This window comes from Panthera uncia, chromosome D2, assembly GCF_023721935.1.
Source record: "Panthera uncia isolate 11264 chromosome D2, Puncia_PCG_1.0, whole genome shotgun sequence".
Classification (NCBI taxonomy): Eukaryota; Metazoa; Chordata; class Mammalia; order Carnivora; family Felidae; genus Panthera; species Panthera uncia.
In genome coordinates, this window is record NC_064818.1 from 53,210,211 (window position 1) to 53,225,720 (window position 15,510).

The window sequence follows — 15,510 nt, forward strand, 5'->3', positions numbered from 1 at the left end:
GTTTTGCTGATTGTTTCCTTCGCTGTGCAGAGGCTTTTTATTTTGATGAGGTCCCAATAGTTCATTTTTGCTTTTGTTTCCCTTGCCTCCAGAGACTTGTTGAATAAGAAGTTGCTGTGGCCAAGATCAAAGAGGTTGTTGCCTGCTTTCTCCTTGAGGATTCTGATGGCCTCCTGTCTTACATTGAGGTCTTTCATCCATTTTGAGTTTATTTTTGTGTATGGTGTAGGAAAGTGGTTGAGGTTCATTTTTCTGCACGTCGCTGTTCAGTTTTCCCAGCACTACTTGCTGAAGAGACTGTCTGTATTCCATTGGATATTCTTTCCTGCTTTGTCAACAATTAGTTGGCCATACGTTTGTGGGTCCACTTCTGGGTTCTCTATTCTGTTCCATTGATCTGAGTGTCTGTTTTTGTGCCAGTACCATCCTGTCTTGATGATTACAGCTTTGTGATACAGCTTGAAGTCTGGCTATTGAGCTTGATTTTAAAAGAGACAAGGAAAAAGAAGTGGAGAAAGAGGGGAATAGAATTCTAAGTGATAGAAATTTCAGATTCTCAGGAGAAGAATCTGAAGATTTATTTATTCATTATACTGGGAATATGGCAATGAGCAAGCCAGAAGAAAAGTCCCTGCACTCAGGATATTTACATTCTAGTGAACATAATGTCAGGCAGTATGATCTTGAAGAAAAACATCTGCTTCTTGGAATGGTGAGATAGAAAGGGCTTACATTTCCAGAGGGTTGAGAGGTATAGGTAGATCAGTATGGCTTTCATCTGGCAGCCCACAGGAAGCTATCTTAGACTCTTGATCAGGAAGAACCATGGGAATGTCAGTTATGGGAGATTTCTGCAGCCATACATGGATGGATTCTGATAGGGAAGGGCACTGGAAGGGGTGGAAGGTATAAGAAAGGTCTGCCGTAGCAGAGGTGGAAGTGACTGGACCAGAGTGGATATCACCACAGAAGAGGGTGGGTCTAAGGCACCTGGAATGAACTGAGAATTGAGAAAGATCTTAAAACCCTGAAGTGTGAGAACAATCTAAATGTGTGTCACCAAGAACAACTACTTGATGGAAAAGAAGGAAGATAGGAGAAATGGAGCAGGGACTTTGACACTGGGATTTGGGGGAATGGTGGGGCCAGATTAGGACCAGGCCCTTGAACTTCAGTGACTATCCTGTCACTGGGCTTTGTCAATGCCCACATCAAGGGCCACAGCACTCTACTGGTGTTTACTCACCAGTGTTTGTCTGTGTTTGCTCTTCTTCTATGTGATGAGCCAAGCTTAGTCCGGATGTGACCCATCAAATTGGAAACGGTCTGAATCTAGTGAGTCACACAGGATCTGCAGAGTAAAACTTGGGTTGTTTTTGCCTGAAAGCCACCACATCTGCCAACACTCCAAATCTTTTTATTCATATAGTAAAATTTTAAGATATTGCGTCTTTGATATCATGAAGTAGAGATGCCAGGATTTCTCTGTTCAGCAGAATTTTCACTAAGGACAAAACTAAATAAGACTGATCTTCACTTTAATAGGATGCTAACTATAGATGTCAGGATGGCTGTTGCATAAGAATAAAAACATCATTTTTTGTTTTTGGTTTTTTTCCTCAGACATAGCTAATTGGCTTGAAATCAATCAGTTTCTCAAAGCTTGCGTTTCCTTCAGTTTTGTGTCTCAAGTGAGAGCTGAACTTTCTACTTGGTTCTCTCATCTTAAATAGAAACATTTCCCTGCTCATCATATGAAAGGGGAAAATGGGAAGGAAGTAGTAATCTTGAATTTTCCAGTATAGTGAGACAATTCAAAGGAAAACAAACACAACACTTTGCCATTAGATATTCTGATAAAAAATGTTTCTTGAAATTGGTTTTTGAAATCGTATTTCACATGGTGTGATAGAAACCAAATTTCTGTTATCCACAAGGCAAATTAAGGGCTTTTCAAGGAGTCTGGGAGACACAGTCCCTGTGAATTTTCCATAACAGGATTTGATAAAAGCAGTCATGACATCTGAAAGATTTCTGGGGGCCAGAGAAGAGGGGTAGTAACCTAAGTGGTTCCCTTTTTATGAGCACAACACAGCTAAGTCCCACCTGGACCCTTGTGTTTAGTGGTACATCTAGGACCACCTCCTAAGAAGAGTCTGGCTTCCTGCATGTGATCAGGGCTTTGGGAAACTACCTGCCATAATCCATAGAAAACATGGTAGTATTTTAATTACTCCTCCCTGGGAATCTAGCCAGTTACATAAAAAACAAACTGAGCCATTATTTTTTTGGTTTATTTTAAAAAACGTGTATGAAAAGTTCCTTAGCTTTCTCTTCAAGTTCTTTTTCTTGTCTTATCTTTAATAAGAATATGATAAAAGTCTTCAATACATTCTAATAATATGGATGTCATCGAAAACCTGGGTAAATGTGGGAAAGTATATTTCCAACTGTTCAGGAATAATGACGTTAGTAAATAATCTCATTAGGAAATGGAAGAAACAGTCACATTGAGCTGTTTCCTACTTCAGGGCTTTTGCAGTTGCTGTCCCCTTTTTCTGAAATGTTGTTACTCCTTCTCATAGCTCAACATCCAGGTCTCAGCTCAAATGTCACCTTCTTGGAGAGGCTTTCCTGCTTCAGTTTAATTCTCCCACCACAACTTTGCTGCATATCCCATTACTTAATTTCCATTAAACTGTAAACATTCCTTAGTTTAAATTTCTTCTTAGCATGTATCATGACCTGAAGTCACTTATTTGTCACTTCTGTTCTGGTTTATTTATCTCCCCAGCTAGATTGTGAACTCCAAAGAGTGGGGACCTTGTTGGTCTTTTTCACCACTAAGATTAGTGCCCAATGGATGTGGAAGGAAAGTGAGAAAGCAAAATTGTCATACTTATGAGAACAAAACAACTTAATAGGTAGATTTTTTGGGAACAGCTTGAGGGAGTAGAGCATTCAAAATTCAATTAAAGTAGAAACATTGCTGCAGTGCGCTACCCTTGGTATTTGATTTGTAATTGTTCATCCAAAGTGCTGCTTGTTACGAGTTGTGATTGTCAATATCATAACTTTGGGAACTGAGGCAGGTAGTACCTAGGGGATGCTCTTTTCCAGACTTCAGAACCTTGGCATCAAACACACTTCTGTCATACCAGTTATATTAGGATGTTTTGGCTTCAAAGTATTAAAATATTGACTCTAACTGGGCCAAAGCATAAGTCTCATGGGAGGACTGGATCAGGATTTGTTGTTTCACCAGTACAAAATGCCATCAAAAACTTAAGTTCTCTCCATCTCTGTGTTCTGCCATCATTGGATGTCATCCTATCCAGGCAGGGCAATGTCTGAGGAAGACGAGAATGCTGCCTTTCTTTTCCTGAACTTGCCCCAGCAGCCTTCCTCTAGGATCTCATGGACTATTTTTGGGTACATATCCATTGTTGAACTAGTCATTGGTGAGGGAATGAGATTATGCACAACAATCAGGCTTGACCCTGAGCTGGAGGGTTGTATCCTTTTCCCATGAGGTATGTGGACCGCTTGGAGGAATGGCAAGCATCTGAACAAAATTGAAGTTCTTTTGAGAAGGGAGAAGGGGTGGGGGAAGTGCTGTATATTTCATCTATTGTTGCTGTGTTTGGAAGCAGTAGCTAATGATTTTGTTAAAACTTTTTCTCCTAAGTTTTATACTGTTTGGTCTGATGGGTAAAGATTGGTCAAGATACTAGAGGTTGATGAGCAGACTGGAGACCCATGCAGTTACAATTCTTTGGATTAAATCCAAGCTTCTGCTCAAAAGTTTAAGGAGGAACTCCTGTTTCAGTATGCGGTAGCTGCTGCTAATCAAGAGGGAAACCCAGAGGGAAAGGCTCAATTGGGCTCCTCTTTCAGCTGTTTTAATCCCGTGCCCTGTCTTTAGAGAAGTGCAGTCTCTTCTGTAGAACCCATCTCATTTCACGTGCTTCTTTATTGCTTTATCCTATCCTTCTTCTTCAAAGTCTAAGAAAAAAGTTTAGGGATAGTTTGGGAAGTTGAAAGAGGAAGAGAGTGAGTTGTTAGAATGGAGGGAGTGGGCAGCATTCCATTTCTTGTTCACTTCTGCTATATGCTGTCTTCATAATGATCAAAGTAATTTTTGCCTTTTATCTAATTCTTTGCTTGGAGCTTTTTTATGTCCCATGACAGGTTAAGAACAGAATAGATGAGATAATGGGAATGAAGATATGTTCAAAACTCCACAGCCTCTATGCTATTACCAATTACAACATATAATGTGGCTGAAATGCAAGGGGATATCAAGCCAGAAAATATCTTGAGGTAGTGGGAGTTTCATGTTTGATGATATATTCTGAATACTTTTTAACATCTTTTTTTTTAAATACTTTTTAACATCTTAAACATTTTGTGGTATATTTGAGAAATGAGGAAGATTCTTGCTTTTTTGTTATTTGTTACTTGTATCCTGATGGACCTATATGACCTATTAAACTGCCAATTTGGGATTCTTCTGTCTCCTCATTCCTTATCTGACCACTGACCCAATTCTGTCCATTCTCCTTACCAAAGCCACTAATTCAGTCTTGGTCCTCATCACAGAACAAACAAATCCTTTTGTTCTTGAATTATTTACCTATTACTTTGCAAGTGTTTTATGAATAAAGAGGGACCTTTATCTATCTTTGATGTCTCCAGATAGCGAGCACAAGACAATACAGAAAGTAGAGGAAAAGTCAATGTTTGTTGACTTCTTAATGATATTTCCTTTTCTGCTTTTGATTTTAGAGTCTGAACTGAAGAGTTTTTGTTCTAGAAATATACTGATCATCCTTGGCTTCTCCTCTATCATGGCTGTGATTGCTTTGATCGCTGTGGGGCTGACCCAGAACAAACCATTGCCAGAAAATGTTAAGGTAAATCAAATCTTGAGGGGGTCTGGTTGGGGTTGGGCGAGGGAAGGAAGTTATGGTAAATCAGAGCTTTCAGGAGGAGTGGAGGTTCTGGCAGCTCAGGAGCAAGTCAATATCCATTGAATTAAGGGGGTAAAATGGAAACAATGTTCATTCTGGAAGAGAGAATGCCTTGAATCAATTAGTGGTAGGAAGAGAATTGTGTTTATGTTTGTTCAGCAATAATTATTATTAGTACTTTAACAGAAACAGATACTTAATTCACTACATCCAGATATGCGCTAGTATTTTGTGGGAATATTTTGTGCTGATATTCTCTGATCTAGTACTATCTCTACTTCTTACTCCTTGTTTCATTGTGGATGTGTCACAGCACTGTACTCTTTGTTCTTCTTATTCAATTACTACTGTCACCAAAATAATAAAATTTATTAGCATTGTATAAAGCACTTTGAAGGTCAAAGAATGTGGAGAAGATCTGTTCCTCATCTCCAAAATACTAAAGAAAGAAGCAAAATCAGTTTTAAAAATGCAAAGAAAATATACATGTATCGAATATAGTAATTTGAAATGAATTCATGGGTGGACAGATTTCTTGGGAAATTTCCAACATTTGAAGAGCTAGTTAATATCATTGAAAATAAGAATGAAATTTTGCCATTTACAACAACATGGATGGCACTAGAGTGTATTATTTAAGCGAAATAAGTCAGTCAGAGAAAGACAAATATATAATTTCACTCATATGTGGAATTAAAAAAATTTTTTTAATGTTTTTATTTATTTTTGAAGGAGAGAGAGACAGAGCATGAGCAGGGGAGGAGCAGAGAAAGAGGGTGACATAGAATTTGAAGCAGGCTCCAGGCTCTAAGCTGTCAGCACAGAGCCCGATGTGGGGCTCGAACTCACAAACTGTGAGATCATGACCTGAGCCGAAGTCGGATGCTTAACCGACTGAGCCACCCAGGTGCCCCACTCATATGTGGAATTTAAGAAACAAAACAGATGAACATAGGGGAAGAGAAGGAAAAATAAGACAAAAACAGAGGAGGCAACCCATAAGAGACTCTTAAATACAGAAAATAAACTGAGGGTTGCTGGAGGGGAGGTAGGTTGGGGGGATGGGCTAAATGAGTGATGGGCATTATGGAGGGCACTTGCTGGGATGAGCACTGGGCGTCATATGTAAGTGACAGAATCAATGGGTTCTACTCCTGAAATCAGTACTACACTGTATGTTAACTAACTTGAATTAAATAAATAAATTTTTAAAAATAATTAGGGTCATTAACTCTGTTGTGATTTATTTCTGCTTCCTTTCAAACTCATCAAAGTAAAATTTCTAAAACATGAATCTCTCATGAGTACCTTATAATGTGGTCATTATTTAATCTGTTAAGTAATAAGCATATGGTAAATGTAAATTTATGTTGTAAACACACCTTTTTAAACTTTCATTGAAATTAATCTACAAGTAAATAAAACTAAAATGGCCCAGAATATATCAATATGCTAATGTTGTACATATTGGCACGTATGTACATGAACTATACATATGTTCAGAAGTTAACTTGACCATGGAGGCTCTGGAATACATCTTCAAAAGTATATTTTCTTGTATTTGAAGTTACTAAACTGTGAGACTGGAAAGATGGATGCATATGCCGGGCTTCTAAAACTTTTGCCACCCACCCAAATCAGTTGCTGTATAGCAGAGGCCTGGATATTTCATTGGCATTCCTTTGCAACACGAACTCAACTCAGTGGAACTGTGCACAGCAGCCCCTTTGTAAGCACAGAAGGCTGATATTATCTCATTGTCGATGGTCTCTTGCCTTTTAATGTTGAGTGATGTCGGCTCTCTTGGCAAAACTTCACTCACAGTTGAAGTCTCGTGACATCTTGGTTCTGCTATTTGTTTACCAGCTCCAAAAGTACATGCCTTCTTGATTTGACCTTTTTACATGTTCATTATTGCATCATTGGAGAGGGGGACTGTCTAGGAGGCAAAATCCATGACAGACCTGAGCTCCGTGTTCCCAAAGAATACTTCTGCAATCACAGTGGTCACCATTGACTCTGTTGTGATTCTGTGTTGTATTGGACCCACAAAATGGAACAAAGTCTTTAAATAAAAAGTATGAGTATTTGAAGAGTAGGCACTGGCATATGAAATGAATCTTTATAGCAATATCACTGGTTTATTTAACACAAAGATCAATTTATATATGCAAGTTAGCTATTTATTAAGGTCATACATTAATTTTAATAAGATTGCTGGCATATATTGAGGGCAAAAGTATTTTAGGCACTTGTCTTTGGTGATGGCTGTAAGCTATGTATGCTACCCAATTTGATAGTCATTAGCCCTATACAGCTATTTCAACTTAAGTTAATTAAAATAAAAGATCTTGTCTTTAATTGTGCCAGCCACATTCCAAGTATTCAATAGCCTCCTGTGGCTGGTGGCTACTAAATTGGACAGTGCAGACATAGAACATTTCCATTGCTGCAGAAAATTTAATTGGACATTGCTGCTTTGGAGCATACTCTTTGATAATATCTCTTAAATCATTCAAAACTAAGTTTGATGAATAAGGTGTATCATTAAATATTATATAATCTAAAATAAGGAGCAATAAACGAGACTCTTTTCTTGGGTGGTTTGTAAAATAATACCAGGATCATCCCAAATATCATGAGCTACTTGAGTGCTTTGAGTAGTTTGTTGGAATCAGTTTATTTCCTTTCAAAAATGATTTAAAGAATAACACTTATTTTGATATTTGTACCTGGTACATTTGTTTGAAAAATGTATAACATCAAACTTCTGGGGAAGATGGAGTAGGAGGACCCTAAGCTCATCTTGTTCCATGGAACAAGATAACACCTACATCAATGTAAGTAACCCAGAAAGTGATCTGAAGACTGGCAGAACAGACTTTCCACAGTTAAATGTAGAGAAGGGGACCACATTGCAGAGGGTAGGAAGGGCAGAGATGTGTTTAGAAGCTAAATGGAACTGTGCGACTGTCTGTGGGAGGGAAGAACAATACAGGCATGGAAAGGGGAGAGGACAAGACTCTCACACCAAGCACCTCAGGCACGGGGATCCTGCATGTGAAGCAGGGGCCTATACCTGGAACTTTGAAAATTAGTGAGCTCAGTTCTGGAAGAGCTGGGATGGTGAGAGGAAACTAAGTCCCCAGCCTTAAAAAGATAGCACAACAAACAGCCCCTGGAGATACAACCTAGAAGCAGCAGTTTGAAAATCACCTGGGGTGTGCAAGAGGGAGATTTGTTTACTAATCTCAGAGCATGTGCTTGGAAGGGTAGGGATCATTGAGAGACTTCTCCAGGAACAAAGGAGCTGGTAGATGCCATCTCCTCCCCCACCTCCCAACATAAACACATGGACACCTGTGAACCAGCACTGTTCCAACACTACCTAACTTGCTAACAGCCTGCCCCCACCCTTGTGTTCTCCTGAGGACATGCAGGTGTCTCACTCCAGGTCTATCACAACAGACCTTGCTAACACAACCCACCCTGCTCCCAAGTGCTTCTTGGGATCCACTCCCTCTAATCCAGCCAGCCTTGGTTCTGGTGGCCACAGGTCCCCTTCCACAGCAGACCTACACAAACCTTGCTAACACTGTGTGCCCCAGGCCCCCAGCCCCACATTCTTCTGTGTACCTGCCCCGTCCAATATGCCCTTGACCAGAGCCCATCCAAAGTGGTGCAACAAGCCTAGCAATGTGTAAGCAGCCCTGATGACCCAGCACCACTCCAAAGTGACTCCTGCCCCAGGGAGAAAAGATAACCACACACACCAGTCTGCCTGCAGCCCTAGCAGTGGTCTGGGGCAGATATCTGGTCTGACTGTGGGCCCCTTCAACCAATGAAAGTCTCTCAGAAGACAACACAAGAAACACCCTGCAGTTTGTGCTAATGCATCTCTGGCCAACCCCTGGTCTGACTCAACTCAAGCCAAAGGTGGCCCCAGACTGGTCCACTAACAGCACAGGGACCAAACCCTGCCCACAATAGGCAAAGAGAGCCATCGCAGACAATTGGACTGAAGTAAAAAGTGGCTCAGCCACAACAACAGGGCACATGCATCACACATAGGAGACACCCCTGAAGTGCCAGGTTCTGGTGAACAGGGAACACTGCACGCCAGGGCACTACAGGACCTCTTCTTTATAAGGCCATTACTTTCAAGTACAGGGGATGTAGCTATCTTTCTTAACACAGAGAAGAAAAAAATGCAGAGAATTAGACAAAATGAGGAGACAGAGGAATTTGTCCCAAAGAAAAGAACAGAACAAAATCACAGCAAGAGATAACAAACAGAGATAAGTAATATGCCTGACAGAGAATTTAAATTAATGGTCATAAAGATACCCACTGGACTTGAGAAAAGAGTGACACCCTTAACAAAGAAATAGAAAACAAAAAAAGAACCAATCAGAGATGAAGTACTCAAACTGAAATAAAAAATACACTAGATGGAATAAATAGTAGACTAGAGGAAGCAGAAGAATGGATCAGTGACCTGGAGGGCAGAGTAATGGGAAGCCATCAAGCTGAATGGGAGAAAAAAATAAAAACAGAGTTAGGGAACTCAGCAACACCATCAAGCATAAAAACATTTGCATTATAGGGCTCCCAGAAGGAGAAGAGAGTGTAAAGGGGGGCAGAAAATTTATTTGAAAAAATAGCTGAAAACCTCCTGGATCTAGGGAAGGAAACAGAAATCTAGATCCAGGAGGATCTCTTTGAGTGGTAAGGAAAGATCATAGGCAGGAGTAAGAAAAGTAGGAAGCAGGAACCCATGAACAGCGAGATCATGACCTGAGCCAAAGTCAGACACTCAGTTGACTGAGCCACCCAGGTGCCCACAGAATACACATTCTTTTCAAGTGCACACAGAATGTTCTCCAGAATAGATCACATATTAGGCTACAAAGCAAGTCTCAATAAATTAAAAAATACTGAAGTCATACCATGGATCTTTTTGGACTACAACACTCTGAAACTAGAAATCAACCACAAGCAAGAATCTGGAAAGAGCACAGATATATGGAAGTTAAAGAGCGTGCTACTAAACAATGAGTGGGTCAACCAAGAAATCAAAGAGGAAATAAATACATGGAGACAAATGCAAATGAAAACATAATTGTTCAAAATTTGGGGGATGCAGCAAAGTTGTTCTAAGAGGGAAGTTCATACCAATACAGGCCTAACTCAAAAAACAAGAAAAATCTTAAATAAATAACCTAATCTTACACCTAAAGGAGCTAGAAGGATAAGAAACAAAACCCCAAACGAGTAGGAGGAAGGAAATATTAAAGATTAGAGCAGAAATAAACTCAGTGGCAACTAAAAATGACAATAGAACATATCAATGAAACCAGAGCTGGTTCTTTAAAAAGATCAACCAACTTGATAAACCTTTATCCAGGCTCATCAAAGAGAGGGAGAGAGAGAGAGAGAGAGAGAGAGATGACTCAAATAAACAGAATCAAAAAAGGAAAGAGGATAAATACCAATACCACAGAAATATAAAGGATTATAAGAGAATATTATGAAAAATTATATGACAACAAACTGGGCAACCTAGAAGAAATGGACAAATTCCTAGAAACATCGCCTCCCAAATTTGAATCAAGAATAAATAGAAAATTTGAGTAGACCTATTACCAACAAAGAAATTGAATCAGTAATCAAAAAACTCCCAACAAACACAAATCCAGGACCAGACGGCTTAAGAGGTGAATTCTACTAAACATCTATGTATGTAGGTATGTGTGTGTATTTTAAAGATTTTATTAAATAATCTCTACACCCAACGTGGGGTTCGAATTTACAATCCCAAAATCAAGAGTCACATGCTCTACCAACTGAGCCAGCCAGATGCCCCTCTACCAAACATTTAAAGAGCTAATACCTATTTTTCTCAAACTATTCCCAAAAACAGAAGAGGAAGGAAAGCTTCCAAATTCATTCTATGAGGCCATCATTACCCTGATACCAAAACCAGATAAAGACACTACAAAAAAAGACAACTACAGGCTAATATCTCTGATGAACATAGATGCAAAAATCCTCAATAAAATATTAGCAAACCAAATCCAACAATACATTAAGTCATTCACTACAATCAAGTGGGATTTATTCCTGGGCTTCAAGGTAGTTTAATATTCACAAATCAATCAGCATGATATATCACATCTGCAAGAGAAAGGATAAAAACCATATTATCATCTCAATAGATGGAGAAAAAGAATGCAACAAAGTATAATATCCATTCATGACAAAAACCCTCAACAAAGTACGTTTAGAGGGAACATGCATAAACATAGTAAAGACCGTATATAAAAAACCCACAGCTGGGATGCCTGGCTGACTCAGTCAGTAGAGCATGTTACTCTTGATCTTGGGGTTGTGAGTTCAAGCTCCACTATGGGTGTAGAGATTACCTAAAAATAATATCTTTAAAAAAAAACCCACAGCTAACAGCTCAATAGTGAAAAGCTTTCCCCCTAATGTCAGGAATAAGACAAGGATGTCCACTCACCATTTTATTCAACATGGTACTAGAAGTCCTAGCCACAGCAATCAGACAAGAAAAAGAAACAAAATGGTATCCAGATTGGTAAGGAAGAAGGAAAACTTTCACTATTTGCAGATGACATGATACTATATATAGAAAACCCTAAAGACTCCACCAAAAAACTACTAAAACTGATAAATGAATTCAGTAAGGTCAGAGGATACAAAATCAATATACAGAAATCCATTGCATATCTATACACTAATAAGAAGTAACAGAAAGAGAATGTAAGAAAAAAATCCCTTTACAATTGCACCAAAAAAATAAAATGCCTAGGAATAAACTTAACCAAGGAAGTGAAAGTCTCGTAGTCTGAGAACTATAAAACACTGATGAAAGAAACTGAAGATAACACAAGCAAATGAAAGATATTCCATGCTCATGGATTGAGAGAACCAATATTGTTGAAATGTCCATACTACCTACCCAAAGCAATCTACAGATTTAATGCAATCCCTATCAAAATACTAATAGTATTTTCACGGAACAAGAACAAACAATCCAAAAATGTGTATGGAACCACAAAGACCCTGGATAACCAAAGCAATCTTGAAAAAGAAGAACAAAACCAGAGATATCAGAATCCCAGATTTCAAAATATACTACAAAGCTGTACTCTTCAAAATAGTGTGGTACTGGCACAAAAATAGACACACAGATCAATAGAACAGAATCAAGAGCCCAGAAACAAACCCATAATTATATGGTAAATTAATCTTTGACAAAGGTGGCAAGAATGTGCAATGGGAAGAAGTTTCTTCAACAAATGGTGTCGGGAATACTGGACACATACATGCAAAAGAATGAAACTGGACTACCTTCTTACACCATACAAAAAAGAAACTCAAAATTGATTAAGGACCTAAATGTGAGACCTGAAACCATAAAAATACTAGAAGAGAACACAGGCAGTAATTTCTTTCACATCAGCCATAGCAACATTTTTCTTGATATGTCTTCTGAAGCAAGGGAAACAAAAGCAAAAATAATCTATTGGGATTTCTTCAAAATAAAAACTTCTGCACAGCAAAGGAAACAATCAACAAAACTAAAAAAAGACAGCCTACTGGGTGGGAGATGATATTTTCAAATGACATATCTAGTAAAGTGTTACTATTCAAAATATATTAAAAACTTATACAGCTCAACACCAAAAAACCAGATAATCCGATTAAAAATGGACAGAAGACGTGTACAGACATTTCTCTAAAGAAGACATACAGATGGCCAACAGACACATGCAAAGATGCTCAACATCACTTATCATCGGGGATGTGTCAATCAAAACCACAATGAGATATCACCTCACACCTGTTAGAATGCCTAGACTCAAAAACACAAAGAACAACAAGTGTTGGTGAGGATGTGGGAAAAGGGAACCATTGTGCACTATTGGTGGGAATGCAAACTGGCACATCCACTGTGGAAAGCACTGTGGAAAACACACACATATATATGATATATATATAATATTCCATGTGTATGATATATATATATATATACACATGGAATATTATTCATCCATAAAAAGAATTAAATCTTGCCATTTGCAACAACATGGATAGTGCTAAAGATAGAGAGTATAATGCTAAATGAAATGAGTCAGGGAAAGACAAATGCCATATGTTTTCACTTATCTGTGGAATTTAAGAAACAAACAAAAAAGAGACAAACCAAAAAACAGACTCAACTATAGACAACAAACTGACCGTTACCAGAGGGCAGGTTGGGTGGGGAGATGAGTGAAATAGGTGAAGGAGATTAAGAGTACACTTATCATGATGAGCACTGAGTAATGTGTAGAATTGTTGAATCACTATATTCTACACCTGAAACTAATATAACATTGTATGTAACTATACTGGAATTAAAATAAAATAAAAATATATAACATCATCTCTTTATGACCATACCTTATTTAGCAGATCTTTGTTCACAGATTCATGTATCAACAATTATGTATTAAGTATCTGTGTTAGGCACTGGGCTACACAATTGGGAAGCCAGTATAGATATGATTGAGCTTACTATCTGGGGAAGGAAACACATTTAATAGATGGCACAAATTATTAATTATAGTTGTGATGAATGCCACCAAGTGAAAGCCAGGCAGTGTTCCTTGAAAGAAATCACATTTACAATGTTTGAAGGATGATTAGAAGTTAGCTGAGTTAGGGGTGCCTGTATGGCTCAGTCGGTTAAGCGTCCAACTTAGGTCATGGTCTCAAGGTTCATGAGTTTGAGCTCCGTGTTGGGCTCTGCTGACAGCTCAGAGCCTGGAGCCTGCTTCAGATTCTGTGTCTCCCTCTCTCTTTGCCCCTCCCCCACTCATGCTCTCTGTCTCTCTGTCTCTCTGTCTCTGTCTCAAAAATGAATAAACATTGGGGCGCCTGGGTGGCTCAGTCGGTTTAGCGTCCGACTTTGGCTCAGGTCACGATCTTGCGGTCCGCGGGTTCGAGCCCCGCGTCGGGCTCTGGGCTGATGGCTCAGAGCCTGGAGCCTGCTTCCGATTCTGTGTTTCCCTCTCTCTCTGCCCCTCCCCCGTTCATGCTGTGTCTCTCTCTGTCTGAAAAATAAATAAACGTTAAAAAAGAAAAAGAAAAAAAATATTAAAAAAAAATGAATAAACATTAAAAAAAAACACCTTTTTTTTTTTTTTTAAAGGAATGAACATACCTTACTTTTCGAAGTTAGCTGAGTTAGGGGCACCTGAGAAGCTCAGCCAGTTAAACATTCAACTCCTGATCTTGGCTCAGGTCTTGATCTCAGTGTTGTGAGTTCATCCCCCAAATTGGGCTCTGCACTGGGCTTGAGTCTACTTTAATTAATTAATTAATTAATTAATTAATAAATAAGAGGAAGTTAGCTGAGGTAGAGATGGATAGAGAGTATTCCAGGCAAAAGGAAAGCAAGTCCAAGAATCTCACAGATAAAGATGGTGAGAGAGGTGGTGCAGTCTGTTTCTTGCAAATCAGGTTGAGGATTTTAGTTTTAATCCTAAGAGCAATGGGGAGGACAGTAACATCAGATTTGTGTTTTGCAGAGATCACTCTGGCTGCAATGAAGTAGAGGGTGGGAGGATAAGAGCAGATGTAGGAGACTAGGCTATTACAGTAATTTGGAAGGGGGAGAAGGTTTTGAGTTAAGTTTCTGAAGAAAAATGTTTTTGTTTTTGAGGTCTTGGACATCCAAGGAGAAATGTCAAAGCAGTTGGATAATCAGATCTAGACCTCATAGAAGAGGTGTAGACCCACACTGCTTATGAGAAGTATAATGCAAGCCACATTTTAATTTTTCTAGGAGCAGCACTTTTAAAAAGTAGAAAGAGGTGAAATTAATTTTAATAACAATGTAATTAATTAAATGCATTAATTAAATTTTAATGTAGTGCAATTCATTATATCCAAAATATTATTTCAACATTCCATCAAAATAATTATTAATGAAACATTTCCCATTCCTTTTTTCATGCTATTTTCAAAATCCAATGCAATCTTTAACTTAAGTCACATGTTAATACAGACTATGGTTGGCCCTTGAACAACATGGGTGGTTAGGAGTACCATTCCCTGCCACACAGTCAAAAATCCGTGTATAACTTTTGATTCCCCAAAAACTTAATTGCCTAGTCTTGACCAGAAGCCTTACCAATAACATAAACATAAAATATGATTCACACATATTTTGTATGTTGTATGTATTATATACTGTATTCATACAATAAAGTGAGCTTGAGAAAAGAAAACGTTACGAAAATAAGAAGAGGGCACCTCGATGGTGGTTCAGTTGTTAAGCATCTGACTTCAGCTCAAGTCATGATCTCACAGTTTGTGGATTCAAGTCCCCACTTGGGTGAGCACAATCCCTGCTTCTCTGTCTCCTCTCTCTCTCTCTGCCCCTCCCTCACTTGTGCTCTCTATCTCTCTCTCAAAAAGAAAGAAAGAAAGAAAGAAAGAAAGAAAGAAAGAAAGAAAGAAA

General features: G+C 38.7%; 1 protein-coding gene across 8 annotated transcripts in view; it reads left to right on the forward strand.

Moving 5' to 3' along the window:
- ENTPD1 (ectonucleoside triphosphate diphosphohydrolase 1) overlaps positions 1 to 15,510 on the forward strand; it is a 133,359-nt gene that overhangs the window by 85,411 nt on the left and 32,438 nt on the right. For 7 of the 8 annotated variants that reach the window (XM_049645492.1, XM_049645485.1, XM_049645486.1 and 4 more), the window contains one exon: positions 4,789 to 4,916. In XM_049645492.1, coding sequence (XP_049501449.1) covers positions 4,851 to 4,916 — 66 coding nt within the window. In that variant the 5' untranslated portion in view covers positions 4,789 to 4,850. Of the gene's footprint in view, positions 1 to 2,328; positions 4,324 to 4,788; positions 4,917 to 15,510 lie in introns of those variants that run through there. The other variant, XM_049645487.1, reaches the window with a different exon arrangement.